The following is a 16,133-nucleotide window of genomic DNA, read 5'->3' on the forward strand; positions in this document are numbered from 1 at the left end:
ACCTCAGGACGGCTCTTGGGAGACCTGGCGGTTCCCTCGAGAATAGCACGGGGGACAAGGCGTCTGCCGCGCGCTGTTAAATAATTTGTGCTTTTTCCACCGTGGGGAAAGTAAAACAAACCCATCCCCCAAACCGGGAGTAGTCATAAGGCCTGGAAGAATTTCCACTAAACTATGGGAGGGCCCAACTGAGATTCTGACAACAGATAAACTCGGTGAGGAAACAGGCTCTGGCCAGAGATGGGAGACACATTGGCCACGTGTTCCTCTCCAGGTTGCCCACACAGTGGTCTGCGTGGACGGGCACCCCCATCCAAATACAGGGGAAAACTTGAGCGAGGAAATAAATCTCCTTTTAATTTTCTTTTCATCGACTAATAAAAATAATTCCCCAGCACTAAACCCAAATACCATAACGGGCCACAAGAACACGAATTCATAAAACTCTGTCTCTGCAGGTCACCCGCTAATCGCGTTATTATTAGCCTCGGGAGCATGGAAATTGAACTGTCACTGCCGAAAGAGAAAATGTAAGCGACAGCTGTCCCTCCTTGGGTCGGCCAGTTTTCCAGCCCCCAAGCTCCCGAGCGCAAGGCCTCCCCATCCCTATGCAGGCCGCCGCCCCCACCCCGGCTTGCCTGAGCGCTGACCCAGGTTTACTCCCCAGCCATAGCAGGTCAGAAGGAGCACCTCCAAAAGAGCTTTAGAAGTCCTGGCTGGAAAGTTTCTGAAGCCACTGACCCAAGCTGCAGCCTCCGCGACTGTGTGTGTGTGTGTGTGCGCGCGCGCGCGCGCGCGCGCGCGTCCGCGCAAGATTCCTCCGACAACAGCTGTTCCTCGGGACTGTTTTGCACTGTTGAAATCTTGGCACTTAATACAAAACGCTAAATTGTCCCCCCACCCCACCCCACCCCTCCCCACCCGGATTATGTTAAAATACTGACATCGACACCCTGCCTGTGTGTTAAATGTTGTGTGCGTATAGATCCAAGATACAAATTAATCGCACCGCTTCACCCGCAAATACACAGACATGTGGGCCCTGACGAGTGACCCAGGGAGCAGGGTGAGGGGTCTAACATACATTGCTCTTTCCATAAAAGCCAGCAGAATAGAAATATGACCATGCTTTGTCGTCTCTAGTTGCCGGAGGAGAAGAAATTCAACAACTTTAGTCGCAGAAAAGTTGGTGGGGGAAGAGCGAGGGACAAGGCTGAAAGCAAAATGGGATAAACGGGGCATTTTTCTTGAAGGGGTTGTCGGGCCCAGAGCACCACGCTCGTCCTCCCGAGCTCTCGGAAGTGAGTCCCAGACCTTCTCCTCTCCTGTCGTTGCTTGCGGCCGGCGCCCCTCCTAACCCCAGGGTCCTGCAAGCCCCTCGGCTGGGGGCAGCAGGAACGCTGCGCTCCACTCCCAGAGAAGGGGATGCGAGCAAGAAGACCTCCTTGCTAGAGGTTGGCGACGAAATGCAAGGCTTAGGCCAGTTCTCCCATATTGGTTCCGGCGAATTTGGGGGAAGGCTCCAGGCATTTGTGCAAAGGAAAAGAAACCCGAGTTGGAGCAGGGCAGGGCGTGGGCGGCCAGGGCCTCCCTCCGCACCGCTCTGCCCCCGGGCTGGCCGCCCGCCTCCCGCGGTCTGGCCCTACGCACTCACCCGGGTGAGGCTCCAGGCCGTGTGCGGCCGCGTCCTCGGCGTCTCCGAGTGGGCCCGCGGGGCTCAGCGCCTCCATGGACAGGTCCAGCCCCTTCTCCTCCCAGTCTCGCAGTTTCCGTTTTTTATTTGAGCCGATCAAGGCTTCAACGGAGAAGGCATGTGCTCGCGAGCTCAGGGCGACTGCAGATCTTCTCCTTTCACTCATCTTAGCCGCCCGCACCCCAGTCCCCGCTCGCCCCCGCTACTGAGGGAGCAGCCCGCGCCCTCACGCTCCGAGCGCCCGCCGGGCCGAGCCCGGGAGAGGCGGCGGCTCCGTGGGTCCTTGGCACCCTCCCTCTGCGCCCTCCCCGCCCTCCGCCGCCGGCTCGGACCGGCGCCCCTAGCTGCCCCAGCGGCTACGCACGAGCGCCCGGAGCGCCGCCCGCTCGCAGCATGAGCGCCCGCGTCCTGCTTCCCACCCACCGGGGCAGGCGCTCACAGGCTGTGCAGACTGGACTTCATCTTTTTTTTATTCTCTCTATCTCCTCCCTCTCCTCTTCTCTCCTCCCTCTCCCTCTTCCTCTCTCTGTCTTCCCGTCCTTCCTCTAATCCAAACTTCTGGGAAACTTTTTTTTTCTAAATTCCTCCCTTCCCGAGGAGCTGGGGGCAGGCCGTGCACTCCTGTCCTTGGGGCGAGGGAGAGGGAGGGGGGAGGAAGAGAAAGACTGAGGGGGGAAAAAAGCCAGCCCCCGACCAATGGCGAGGAGGGAACAGGAGAAACCCTGCGAGCGCGGGCCAATGAGCGGAGGGGAGAGACTGAGGCTCGGGCCAGGGCTCGGCGCCCGTCGTCCCCGGGATGCTCCCGGGCCGACTTTAACTCCTGGCTTCCCGGTGCCCCGCAGGCTCCTCGTGGTGGGGCGAGAGGGGAGCTGAAGGTCAAGGTCTGATCTGTGCCCTTACAAACTTCTGCCAGTCCCCAATCCGCACCTTTTCCTCCCAAATCCTCTAGGTTTCAAAGAAGCTGCAAGACCAGAGTCATTTTAATCACAGCACTGGAATTTGGGGGCTAAGACAAAGTGACAACCTGTCCAAAAGGCCAGGGAACGACTGTAATCATCTCGCTCCGGCCCCCAGATGGTTTTAGATCTGCTGGTTCCGTCCGGATTGCGACATACAGGTTCTTATTTTCCTGCCGAACGATTTCTAAACGACTCGGGCAAACGCAAAACGAAACAAACAAACAAAAATGCACCATTACTACTCAGAACCTTGTCGTTGAAACTCTAAAGACCGCTTCCTCCTCCCAGCTTTACCTGGCGGAGAAGGAGACGAGGAGACGTAGGCCCCTCGAAGCAGGAGGCCGGCTGGGCGCCCGGCTTGCCGCGCGCTCTGCAGGCGGATCCCGACTGGGCCCGCACACAGCACAGGCTCGCCTTCCCCTCGGCGCGGATGCTGAGCCAAGCTGCGCCCGCTCGGGGCGCTTGTCCTGGAGAACCCACGGAGAGGGGCTGGGCGAGGGCGGTCAAGACCTTGCTAGCAGAGAAGGAACTTCTTCAAAATTCCCTTCATCCTGGGCGTCCGGCTCTCCCCGCCCCACTGATCCCCCCACCACCCTCACAAAAAAAAAAAATAGAGAGAGATATATATGTCTGGGCAGTGCAGTCGCTAGGGATTTCTAAGGAACTTGAAGTCCATACTTCTGGCCCTTCTGATTTCCCACACTCCTTCCCAGGTTGAGCTACTGGTCGTGGGCCGCAGGGAAACTCTGAGCCCAGCCTAGGGCAAAGCAAGTTCAGAGGGGCTCAGAAACCAAGCTGGAAAAGAGTCTCGGGTTTCTCGGACCTCGCCACAGTCTGATCCTCCCGTTCCAAAGCCCTAGTCCCGGCGCTTCTATGCCCCCAAGGAGGGGCAGGAAAGAGCCAGCTCCCCAGTGAGAGCAGGCCCAGCAGACTACTCTTGCGGACAGCCAGGCCCCGACCAGGGTCTGAACCTGCAAGCCTAGGGCAGAGGGGCCCAGGCATGTCATAAGCCCCCCCTGGAAGGGGCACCCATCAGGTCCTCCCACCCTGGGGCCAGAAGGGAGGGCCTGTGAGGCCTCTGAAACACCACACTCCCCTCCTGACCTCCGAGAGGCCGGGAAATCTAGCCCTTGCTATTGTATTCGGGAATGCTCTGGCCTGGAGGCTGCAACTGAATGTCCTGAATGTACTTGGGTCTCTGGGCGGGACAGCAAAACAGGCCACTTTGGGGGCCCCCTCAGATTGGGCTCCAGCTCAGAAGCAGCTAGCAGCACAGCAAATGCAGAAAGAACAGTGGGACATGCCACTGCATGCGTGTGATTCAGCCAGGCTTGGCCTCCAGGCCCTCCAACAGCCTGGTCTCTGACTTGCTCTCTAAGAACACAGGGGTCCAGACACCGGCCGCTGAGCCCCTCGCTGGCTCCCAAAGGCTGCCTAGCAAACTCTGGGGAACCGGGAGTCGGGGTGGCTGGGCACAGTATCCCCACCTCAGTCACCACTTGGCATTGCTTGCAGGAGCCTCTGCCTAAAGGGATGGAGCGTTCACCACCACCGGGCTTCAGCAAAGGACTTGGAGACCACACCCGCCAGGGACTCGGGCCTCTGTTTGGGTTCCAGATTCTGGTGTCACTGCTGGTGGCTGGACCAGGCCTGGCAGGGTGGCCGTAGGGTGGCCTCTATTCTTCCCAGCAGTTTCCTTCTCCCCATTGTCTGTATCTCACACCTCCCTCCGGCAGCCTCTTGCCTTGGCCTTTTCACACAGCCCCAGTCTGGACTGAGAAGTAGGTGCACCGTAGGCCCTACACTCTCCCTGGAGCTGTAACGGTTTCTCAAAAAGAGGACCGTTTGGTTGTCCACACGCCTAGATACAGGTCTGGACGGCCTGCTTAATGCGGGTGCCCCGAGACAGGAGCCCCAGAGACAAGCCTGGAGAAGCGAGCGGCGCGCTGGAGGGCAGGCGTCTGCACCCGCCCCAAAGCCCTGGCTCAGCACAGGGTGCCCACAGGAGCCTCTGCCTCCTTCCTTCAGGTCCCACAAGTTGTCCCCACCCCCATTCGACATACACTCACATCCTTAAAAAGTAAATGAGGCCATGAAAACAGATCAGGGGGTCGCGAAGCCAGGCGGGTTCCAAACAGCCAGGAAAATAGTTTTCCTCTAGGTAAATGGGAGGAGAAGGGATGTTTTCTTTTCGTGACAATAGGGGGTCGATATAAGTTTTTTCCCAGGGGCATGCACTCTTTGGTGTGTGACCTGTGCCGATGGGGTCTGGGGAAAGATTAATCAGGGCAATCTAATATCTGTGACTCGGGGTGTAAATTCAGGAGATTGGGAAGAGGAAGAGGAAGAGGTTTAGGGGATTAAAAAAGAATCTGGGAGGAATGGATGCATTTTCCCTCCATAAATTACATTAAAGTCTTTCAGATTTCCCTTTGGTTACCCCAGTTTCTCTTTTAACTTTTAGGGGAACAAGGGTTCCCCTGTGTGTGAGGCTACCCGCAGAGGCAATCCCCAAGCTTCCCAGCAGCAGGCTTCAACCTAGGGCCCGGGGTTGGGGTGGGGGGGTGTAGGCAGCAAATCCAGTTCTGGTTTATTTCAGGCCTGAATTTGATTGTCAAAACTCAAACTGGAAGCCCTGCCCTACCCCCTGCAGGGCCCTCCCCCAAAGGGTAATTTAGTCTGATAAGCACCAAAAGTCAGGGGTAGGATGCAGGAGGCTGGAGGGGCCGAAGAACTCACCGACAACCTGTAGGGACACAGAGAGATGCATGCCCAGGCCTAGCTTCAAGAGGAGGGAAGCCAGAGAAGGGACGCACGGCCGAGTGCTCACCTAAAACTGACTGTGTCCAGACACTGTGAGTTTTCCAAGAAACCTGACACAATTCTGCAGCAAAGGTCCAGAGTCTGGAGCCTGTACCTTCTCCACATTCCTGTCCTTTCCTTCCGTTGCTCTCCACGCTAAGCACCACCCGAAAGACCACCACTAACGCCTCGGTACCAAGGTGAGCCACCACACGCTGTGCTTTTCCAGGTTGGAGTGAGTAATTGAAAACAAAGTCAAAAATAGTTGGCCAGCAGGCCATGTTCGACTGCCCTTAAACACGTGGGCAGGATACCCTTTGGGGGCTTGGAAATGACAATGAATTCGGCTTGCGTAGGCAGGTATAAAACATTATGAGAGACCCTGGGGTGGGAGGAAACCATGGAGACTGCAAGGAAAGCAGAGCCTAGCAACCAGCTCCCAGCCAGCGCTCACCTGTGACCTTGGGCGCTGGCCACTTAATGGCTTGTGCCTCAGTTTCCCTATTGGCAGGGTGAGGGGACCCCAAATACTTTACCACCAAGCAAAGCAGGCAAGAAAGATCGTGGGTGGGAGGCTGGACAGACCTGGGCTCTTATTATTGCTGTGACTATTCTGGGAATGTGAGGCCAAGTACCCACTTTTCACTCCTTTTCCCAAATTGGCACCCAGTCATGGGGTGGCTCTCCTGGCCTGGAGACCTCGGGTGCGCGTGGGAGGGAGCTGATTTCTGGAAGCGCCTGCTCAATGCCAGTCCCGTGGAGGCGGTGCGGGCTCACTTCTCTAGTCTGCAGCCCCCAGTCGCGGGGAGCTGCGGGACCGCCGTGCGTTGTTGACTGTTCAGCTGCCCCCTCACACTTAGAAAAAATAAAAGCCCGTGGGGGCGAACGGGTCATTAATGATGTTTTTTTGTTTTCGGGAAATAAAACCTTTTGTTTTTATTTTAAACCAGCGGTGTGCCCTCCTCTCGGTCCTTCCAGATGTTTGCAATAAAATCGCAAGTTTTGCCTTTGGGACTGGAAATAAAATTTAACGGCCTTCACTCTGTAATTATTCTCTTAGCTCGCCCTTCATAAATTTATCTGCTTTCTCTCGGCGTTGGGGTAGGGGGTGAGCGAAAGGGGAGAAAGCCCCAATTTTATATTTGTGACTATAAAAAAGCGCCACCCGGTTTCCTCGCCTTCGGCGGCCGCGGTGCAGCCCGGAGAGCCTGGCCCGGCGGGCGGCAACATTGCGCTATTGTTCGCGGGCCTGGGTCTACGCAGGAGCTGGGCCCTCCACAAAGGAGGCCTGTGCGGCAAGGCCCCGGCGGCCGCGCCCAGGGGGCGAGGAAATCCTGTCCCCCAGGCCCGGCTTCTTCCCCCTCCCCGGGCGTCTCTAGCAACCCGGCAGCCTGACTTTGGCCTCCAGTGTACGCCTGCCCTGTGGGCGCAGCTCCTGCCCCGCCAGTCCGGCCCTGCCAACTTTCGCAGGAAGCGAAACCTCCAGCCTGCGCTGAGCCCGCCGAGCGCCAGGGGGGAGCCTGGCTTTGAATACCCCGGCACTGCGCAAAGGCCGGCCTGGGGCTTCAGGCAAGGGGGCTTCTGGGAGGACCCTCTAGCCCCTCTCCTTCACCAGCTCGGGCTGGGCTGGGAGGTAACATTCCTCACCCTCAGCACCTCAGGGTTGCCGGGCATCCCAAGGCAGCTCAATCCAAAGCCAGAGGATTGTGAGGCCACCAGCCTGCCCCACCCCTGAAATAAAATGTGGGTACCTTGTATCGTAAGGGTATAAGCACAAGGTCCATGTGTGTCTTTTGCATGACCACACAAAGCCATGGTTATACCTATCTATCCAGCAGCATGCAAACGCATGTACATACCATGTACAGCTATGTTCATGTACATACATACCGTTCTAGAATCAAACATGCGAAGAGAAACAACACATGCTTGGGTACACAGCGTCACACGCTGGCTTATGGGAAAACATTCTGGCCACACACTCCACTGGCCCTAAGTCTGCAGAAACGTAGGCGAATTTTGCTGCCTGCTTCATCTCTCCTGACTCCACAGCTCCCTCTGGCTCTCCCTGGACCCCTGAAGCTTAATCCATGTGGCTGTCCCCTGACGTCCCCTCCTTCACTTTCAGAGCTACCTATGAGGTCAAGGTCTCTCAGGTGGGAAGGGAAACATGCTAAGCACCCAGCCTTGTGCCGCACCACCTGGGAGAGCCATCCAGTGCCTGAGAGAGACCAGGTCCTTCTCCAAGGCCTGGGAGACCCGGCAGGGACTGGCAGACTGGGCAGCTAGCACCAAGGAGCAGCAGCAGGGTTCGGTCTCATTTTGTTTTTAAGCGCATGCAGCCCCTTCCACCCTCCAGCCAGCAGGCCCCCAGCCAGCAGGCCTCTGGCCAGAAAGCCAAACTCCTGGAGCCAGGCATTTCCTAGACAGGGCATTCTTTCGCGTTCCTTTGACACAGAGTCCAAGCTCCTCCAAGTTTGCCCCCTAAATGTGACTCCATCTTCCCCTTCCTGCTGGGTTTGCAGGTGCTTGGCTAAGCAAAGTTAAGAGTTCCGTTTGGTTTTTCCACTGAGAGGAAGGATTATCTAAAGTTTATGGGGTCAAGAGGGTACCAGCCAGGCCCTGCAGCCTAACACGGCCGGCTGGAAACCCAGGGACCTAAAGCAGGTCCCTGGGGTCCCCGGAGGAGGAGGCCGGTAGGAGTCAGGCAGGGGCGAGGGGTGCCTAGAGCAGTGCCCTGGGGCCACCCCTGGGGGCCAGCAGCTAAAGTGGAATGATTCGAGGCATAGGGCCTTGAGGTGATGATTTTTTTTTTTTGCCAGAAGTGTTTAGATTTTGCTTGTCACTAATAAAAACCGGCCACCCAGGAGCAAAATGTCCTTGGTAGAACTGTGCCAGCTGGCCCAGCCCTGAGCCATTACCAGCAAACGTGGGTAAGTAGATTTTTGCAGCCTCCTTATGGATCGATCGCACCCTCTCCTCGAGAATCAATTCTTTGTTATGCGAGGAGAGAGGAAACCAGCTCTTCCTGGGCACAGCTCCAGGGAGGGCCGTGGAATTAATCCTCGGGGTGCTGGCCACTTGTCCTGGGACCAGGGAAGGAGGGAGGCGCTCGCAGAGGTGAGCTTGGTCACAGGAGACTCTTCATTAGTTTCGGCCCATAATTTGCGCAGGCCGCCTCTCCGACCTTTCTCAGGCAAAAGCAAATCAAAGAGGGTGGGAAAGAATCCAGAACCCCCGGGTGATGGGGTGGACTTTCTGGCGATACCCAGACTAGCGAGGTTGGAAAGTATCCATGTGGGGAGCCCTGAATGGCTGGACAAATGAGCCCTCAAAAAAGATTTTTATGTATTAAAAATCCATTGTATAATATACATAGGCTATGTATATTATGTACCACATAATATAGAACTAATTAGATGCACTCATACATACAGAGTGGTTTTATAACTTGACCAGGCTGTCAGAACAAAGACACGTTGGGTCTCTATGGAGAGCCCCGCGGAGCCGGAGTCGGGAAAGAGGTGGGGGAGGGGAGCAGCCCCACGCTGGTCGTTCTCTAACAGCTGCAGAAGACATTGCTTTCTGGCCCACAGCCAAGTACCCCAGAAAGCCAAGGGCGAGGAAAGCTCTCTATCCCTAATCAGGAAAAATACTCACTTAACTTCACATACTTTATAGGACAGTCAACAATTCCAGGCAAATGAAGGCGTTCCCGGGGCAGAGCACTGCGTGAATCCACATTCTCCTGATTCCCGATGGTGTTAGCAGCACCGGGGCCCAGGCGGTTTGAGAATTCTGCGAAGCGAGACCACCAGGGTGGGCTGGGACTGCACCACGGACACGCACCCCCTGTACTGCCCGCCCAGGCTGCCGTCACGGGAAAAGAGGACTTTCCACCTAGCTCAGAAGACAGCAGAAGGCCGTTCTATCCAGAGGCCCCGGCTTCCAGGAAAATCAGAGAGAGAAAAGATAAGTGCTTCTTTTCACAACTTTCCTCCTTTGGCACCAAGTCCCAGCCTGTGTCTCCTCTCTTTCTGGTCGGCATCACTTGGTAGGTCCCTTGTCCTGTGTCAAGTGCTGTGCTAAGTGCTTTGCATGCACTAATGCATCCCCTCCCCCTCCAAGTTCTATGACCCAAGAGCCAGTGTTACCAGCCCCATCTTACAGAGGAGAAAACTGAGGTATAGAGGGGTTGTGTAACTTGGTGTGGCTCTCACAGCGTTTAGTGCAGATAATCTAGCTCCAGAGTCAGAATTCTTAATCCCCATAGCTCCAGTCCCTCTAGGAAAAACGCACTTACAAAATTTGCACACCTGGGTTCTCTCTGCCTGCAAGTGACTCTGGCAAAGGGGATGGAGCTGGGGAGAGAGCACTGATGGAATTGTGTGATACAGGTGAAAAGAGCTCACCCCCATCTAAAAATGCGCCCCCGCAGCAGGCCTCCCCAGCTTAAGCGCAGCATCTCCGCCAGCGAGAACACCAAAGGGCCGGAGTTCCATGCTCTTTCCTCAGGGAGGTGTAGCCCAGCTTCCAGGAAGAGGACTGTCACCCCTGGTTGGGGCTCAGTCAACCAAGATCAAGGCGCCAAGCTCTGCTGGGCTGCAGTGATTCTGTGATACTCGCTTCTAGCCGGCCCCTCTCAGGGACTCTCCAGCTGGGGCCCTCCCTCGCGGCTTGGGCCGCTTTGCTCTAAAGCGCGGGTTCACTGTGGCTCCGACTTATTATTGGTTCAACCCCTAAACCACCGATTCCCTTCCCAAAGGTTTTCTGCCTTCCACCCAGCCCCCCTTCCCCTGGCCCCCGATCCTCCCCTCGGCATTCGTGGGCTGGCACCTGAGCGATTAGACAGCAAATGAGCTGAGTTCCCGCCCAGTTCCAAGCACCTGTCCTCCGGTGGAACTTGCACCACCCCTCCAACCCCTCCACCGTGCATACCATCTCCGCCCTCAGGTTGGAAGCTTCCTGAGCACAGGGTGTGTGAATCTGGCCTGGGAACCATAGTCCTAAGCCCACTAGAAAGAAATGGCCCCCTACGATGGGCCCTCAAAGGTTTTTACACCGAGTTCCCCTCCTGCCCTCTCTTGTCTCCCTCACCCGCACGCACGTTCACAGGGCTCCACTTCCAGATTCTTCCAGATCCTTTGTATGTTGTAATCCCGATGGCTACAGCTCCCACCCATTTGAAATGCAAATGAGACACAGGTCCTGTGACCCGAGCACTGATTTATCGTGGCCCTTTAGTCCTCAGAATTGCTGAGGATTCGGAACTCAGATTGGTTGCCAAACAGCGGACAGAGAGGGAAGCCGCCTAGGTCCGTGGGGCCCAGGGTCGAGGAGAAAAGCTTTGGCTTGGGAGGAAAAGTGTTTTGGCTCAGTTTGTCGAGACAGGGTGGGGGGCCAGTCAAGCAGAGGCCCTGGGTGCCCAGGAGGGGCTTCCCCTGATGTCACAGACCAGCCCCAGAAAGCGGGACTGTGCAGGAGACACAGACTTGTCATCGTTGTGCCCGTTTCTGGAAGGGCACACCTGGGCAGTGATGCCCCGAAGTCCTGTGTCCCCTTCGGGCTCTGAGAGGCTCAGGTTGAGTTTGGTCAAGTTTCCCACGGGGTTGCCCCAGCCCCCTCCCCTCACCCAGGTCCCAGGCCTGGCTCAGCTCCCCTGGTCCCCGGGAAGCCTGGCTTCGGGAGCTGGCGCTGCAGGGAGTGACGAAACCCAGGAAGAGGTGGAACGCAGGAAGACCTTCCCTCCTCCTCCTCTTCCCTTTTCCTGATACCGGTTTCTCAGCGGAACGTGGATAGCCTCTCTTCTTGGGCTAAGTTTTCCTCGCCCTCCTGATGGCAAATCCAGTCTCACGGGCAGACTGCTCCGGGCGAAGACCACGTTAAACTCCTGTGGTGTCAGCCCACGCGTGAGACTCATGCAGCTCCTCAGCCTTTCTCCTGTTCTCCTTAGTGTCCTCCATCCACGTCCCTCCTGCCCCGGGCTCCCCTCAGTGCTGAAGATGAACTTTTTCACCCAACCAGCTGACCCCATCCTCTCCCCTACCTGCCCAGGATACCCCCTTGCCATCTTCCCATCTGTTTTTCCTGACTTAGACATGGTAACCAGGAGTCAACCTTTCCCGTGCCTTTTGGGGAAGACTGTGGGGAGGAGACAGGTGAGTGAGTGGTGGTGTTGGGCAAAGGAGAGGAAGGGCCTGTGCTGGGAGGACCACGAGCCCATCTCCAGGCTGGAAAAAGTGAAAGGCAGGGAAGCATAAGAGGGAAAGGAAGGATAGACGGGGAAGACAAAAGTTAAGGAAGAAGTAAAGAAAAGAAAGGGGACAGTAACAAAAAGAAAGCAAATAAAACAGAAGATAGAAGAGGCCATGGCTGCTTCAAGTCTTCTAACCCAGCCCCACTCCTGGTCTGGGGCATAAAGTCGGGGCCCTTACTCTGGCCCATCATCTTCCCAAAGTAGGATTTGGGGTGAGTCACAGTAGGGGTCTAGGGAGAGGGGCTGGAACGGGTACAGCAAAGACCCTCTGGCCAACCACCCAGGGTCTGCAGCCCTCAACTAAGGGTGCTTAGCACAAACCAGACGCCTGCAGAGAGGGACCCTAGTGGCCTAGCTGGACCAGCTTGCAGACTGAAGGACAGAAGCAGGCGAATAGCCTGTGCCACTTGTTCAAGCACTGGTGTGTCGGATACAGTCCCTAGGTCTGCAGAGAGGAAAGAGAAGAGATTCCGGTTAGAGAACTGGAAAAGAGCATAGGCTGGGAGAGGAAGCGCTGAGGACCTCGGGGAATCCGAGACTCCAGGCAGGCCCTGCAGGGTGGCGGTTGGGCCTGGTGGGCCTTGGCGGAGGAGGCAGGGCCTTGCAGCTGGGTGCGAGGGTGGGAGGAGTTGCTGGAAAGTCTGCTGTGTCTGACTAGTGCTGTAGTAGTTTCATATTCTCCTAAATTTTAATCCAATTTGCGGTTGTTAGTCAAAATGCCAGGAAGGGTTACACATCGGTTTTATTACAGTGTATCCCCTGGCTGCAAAGACGCATGGGAACCGGTTGACCGTGCCCTCCACCCACCGAGTCTGCAGCTGCCCCCACTTCTCACCCCTTTACTGGAGGGGAGGAGGGTGGAGAGCAGCGCCTTCTCCACTTGAAGGCAGGAGGTGGCTTTTCCCTCTGAGCTCCTCCTCCCGTCTTCCGATTCAATTCATCGACGTGGATCCTCGGTCTTAGTTTTTCCTACTGCAATTACCCCACCACCACCACCACCACCACCTTCCACACCTCTCCCAGCATCTCTAGGTCAAACACGAATAAAGCCCGGCTTCCTGCCTGGGGCGAATCCCAAGGACCGGTCCGCCCGGGGAGGGGAAGAAAAACCCTGGCGAAGAGGAATGCGCTACAAACCCGGGCAAACAGATGTGCCTGGCGCTCCGGGCCCACCCTTGGGCCAGCCCAGAAAGCCTCTCCTCAGCCCTGCGCCCGCGGAATTACATTATTTTCTCCCCGGTCCAATCATCTTTTTACAGAAAAAAAAAATTTAAAGAAATATAAATTGCTGCTTTGCAAGATCAAAGTGCTGCTTTTGTGGTGCATCTGGCTGAGCGGCAGATGGGGGAGGGAGAGAGGGAGAGTGGCGCAGTCACAGTTACCCAACTTCAAAGTGTTCTCGAGAGTGAATTTTGGCCCGTGTATTTTAAATTCTCTTCCCCTTCACGTTGCGGGGTGCGTAGCGGGGGAGCGCGCAACTGCGCGCTCTGGGTGAGCGGAGAAATCTGGCCTCGACCACTGGAAATATGGTGCCCGCACTAGATTCAGAGCCCGGGGGCTCCCGTTGAGACACCGACTCAGAGATGGTGCGGGGTGGGGGGTGGGGTGGGGGAGCGTGTGGTAAGCCGGAGGGACAGCGTGGCTAACCCCGCACTGTCGAGTCGCCAAATACTCAAACGAACCGCGGGGACGCCACCAAATCGCTACGTTCTTACTCTAGTAACTGCCTGAGTCTCATGTCAGCCTCCCCTGAGCTGAGGCTGTCAGGTCACTTCTGCTTCCCCGAAAGGACTGGGGAGAACTAGTTTAGGATTCGGATTATTCGGGGGAGCCGGGTCAGTCCCAGGCTTTCCACGCAGCAGATAGCGAGGCTCCTGATGGAGGATGTGTTTCTATGAGACAGCCCACGGGGCAGCTATTCGGGCCTGGTGGATTAGGCCGGAGTACCTTTGGCCCCCACGCGCTTGACCAAAAAAAAAAGCTCAGGGCTGGCAGCCGCCAGGCCGAGAGCTGGGAAGTGGGCCGGGGCTCTCGCGCCTGCAGTCGGGAGGGGTGCGCTGCGACTTTGCAGGGCTGGTGGGGGTTTGCGGCCAAGGAAGGGGATTCAGGGAGGGGCCGGCCGATCACCGCTTTCGCGGCGAGGTTATCGCGGAGCCCGAGGCAGCCACCTCAGGGACATACGGGGCCCGCCACGTCCCCACTGGGCTCCCTGCGTCCTTTGGGGCGGATCCAGAAGAGGTGGTCAAGCCAGAAGACTGGGCTTCTCCGAACCCGCGGCTGTCTTTTCCTTTCCTGGAAAGAAAAGTCACCCCGACCGGATTTGGTCTGAGCTGCCCTGCGCTCGCCATTTCTGACCGCTTAAATTTCGGATTTTCCTACCTGAGCGACACGGGTTGACGTGGCAGGCAGTGCGCTTGCTTTTACCTGCCCTAAATCCTGCGTCTCCCCAGCCGCCCGCGGGACTGTATCTCCAGAGGAGAGCTGTCACCGCCCAGAGCGGGACAACGAGGTGTGATTATCCTCATTTCTAGACCAGAAAACCAAGGTCCCTACAACTTCGTAGACTGGTCCTAGGTTCTTGAGCGACGGAATTAGGATCCTTTACCCAGGTCACCAAAAAATTTTGTGTTCTTCCCACTCCCTCGTGGGTGATTCCACCCTCCTCCAACACACTTCCCCCGCCCGTCACTCGAGGTAACCGCCCAGGCAGCTGGAGCTGTGCGCAGCGCTCTCTCAGCGCGCGCGGGGCATCTCACCTCAGCCAGGCAGGTGCAGAGGTGGCGGGCGCCGGGCAGCCGTGGGTCGTCCGGCCGGCCGAGGGGCAGGAGAAGCCTGGGAGCCTCTTTCTGCTGCCCGGTGGCTGAGGGGGCAGAAAAGGGGGGGAGCAGGGCTGGGGAAGCCGCCGTCAGCGGGTCTCGGCCCCGCCTCCCCAACACAACGTCCAGGAAACCTCAAAACTTTCCATTGTTTGAGAAGCTTCCCTAAACAAATTGTCCCCATAACTAAGGGGCTACGCAGACATGCGGATAACGGGGGGTTAGGGAGAAGAGAGGGCCGGGAGGTGTGACCGGAAGCCCTGCACCGCCTGGGCGCCTCGGGGAGCGCAGAGCGCAGCGCTTGGGTGCTTCCCGGAGCTGCACTCTGCGCGCTGAGCCTCTGGCGACTATGCCCGGGAGGAGGGGGTCCAGCCCTGGTCTCTCGGGTTCGGGGTGAGCAGGGGGCGGGAGTCAGGCAGCGGTGGCTCCTGGGAGAGCTTGAGTTCCTTGAAAGACCTGGTACCAGACTACTACCTACCAAGCGCCAGGCTTCTCAACATATGTCAAGGTCCCCATCCAACAGGGTGCTGGGTGGTGAAGCCTCTCCTTCCTTTTCTGCACAGAAGTTACACTCCCGCACCCCCAGATGGCTGCTTTCCTATCTCTGCCAACCTCGCGCGCCTCGTTTTGCCTGGCACGAGTCTTCCACGCACTACCCTTACCCCGGCCCCGTCCTTGGAGGCGCATCCTCAAGAGACCCGGGACTCTGACCACTACTCTCCTATTCTCGCCGCGTTGAGCAAATATCCGGCAGCCTTCTCTCGTAAGACAGCCGCGCATGGGCGTCGCCCCCACTCACTGGGCCATCTAGCCAGGTCTCCTGATGACCAAGTCCACATTTCTCATGTGTTAAACTAGGTAGTGTTGGGAGCAGCCTGTGAGAACTTCGTGGTTCCCGGAGCGCGTCCGCGGTGGCGCCCGTCTGAACACACCCGACACACGTGAGCAACTACGCTGGGACCCCAGCACCTGAGCCCCTGAACTCTGGCGCAGGGAACCACAGTCTTTCTCTCCCCCTGGCTGCTTTTCCTTCTTGCCGGGCTGGTTTCTGCTGGGTGATTAACGACCCCAGATAGTGTGAGGAATTCGGCTTCTCAAGCTCAGCATTTTCAATTCCTTAATTTGTCCCTAGGTGACCGTTAGCGATCGCGGCTGTAGATCACATCGCGGGCGGGTCAGGTAGAGAGAGCAGCTGATTCAACACTGTTGAGTTAGGGGCTGGCTTTTTTTTTTTTTAAGGCGATTCCGAAAGCGGCCCCTGGAGAACTTCAAGAAGGCGTCAGTCAGCAGGTCCTGGAGGTCCCTGAACTAGACTAGCCCTTGGGTTGTCACCACTTTCGTTCTTTATAAACTGTAAAGCGCTGGCGAATCGCAACGCTCCTCTGGGCCTTAGCCTCTGAGGTAGGTGGGGCAGACAGGTTGAGAAAACGGGGGATCCCCGGTGTCCTGCCCCAGATCCAAGGCCTCACTAGGAGAACCGTGCCCTGGGTCAGGCCTGCTCCTGGAAATGCTTGCCACGGAGCTGCCCCAGAGGCAGTGGTGTGGGGCAGTGGAGGGGCAGCGAGGCTGTCCTCAGGCCCGGCTGCCCACCGCACCGGCTTGGTAGC

The 16,133-nt window shown here is 57.2% G+C and overlaps 1 protein-coding gene across 3 annotated transcripts in view; it reads right to left on the minus strand.

Annotated features, from left to right (window-relative positions):
• TBX15 (T-box transcription factor 15) overlaps positions 1–14,522 on the minus strand; it is a 111,846-nt gene extending 97,324 nt beyond the window's left edge. For 2 of the 3 annotated variants that reach the window (XM_037038870.1, XM_037038871.1), the window contains exon 1: positions 1,655–2,332. In XM_037038870.1, coding sequence (XP_036894765.1) covers positions 1,655–1,859 — 205 coding nt within the window. In that variant the 5' untranslated portion in view covers positions 1,860–2,332. Of the gene's footprint in view, positions 1–1,654; positions 2,333–14,466 lie in introns of those variants that run through there. The other variant, XM_037038873.1, reaches the window with a different exon arrangement.
• Positions 14,523–16,133: the final 1,611 nt, after the last annotated feature.

Source organism: Sturnira hondurensis, unplaced genomic scaffold (genome assembly GCF_014824575.4).
Source record: "Sturnira hondurensis isolate 20B ecotype Veracruz unplaced genomic scaffold, ASM1482457v3 Scaffold0024822, whole genome shotgun sequence".
Taxonomy (NCBI): Eukaryota; Metazoa; Chordata; class Mammalia; order Chiroptera; family Phyllostomidae; genus Sturnira; species Sturnira hondurensis.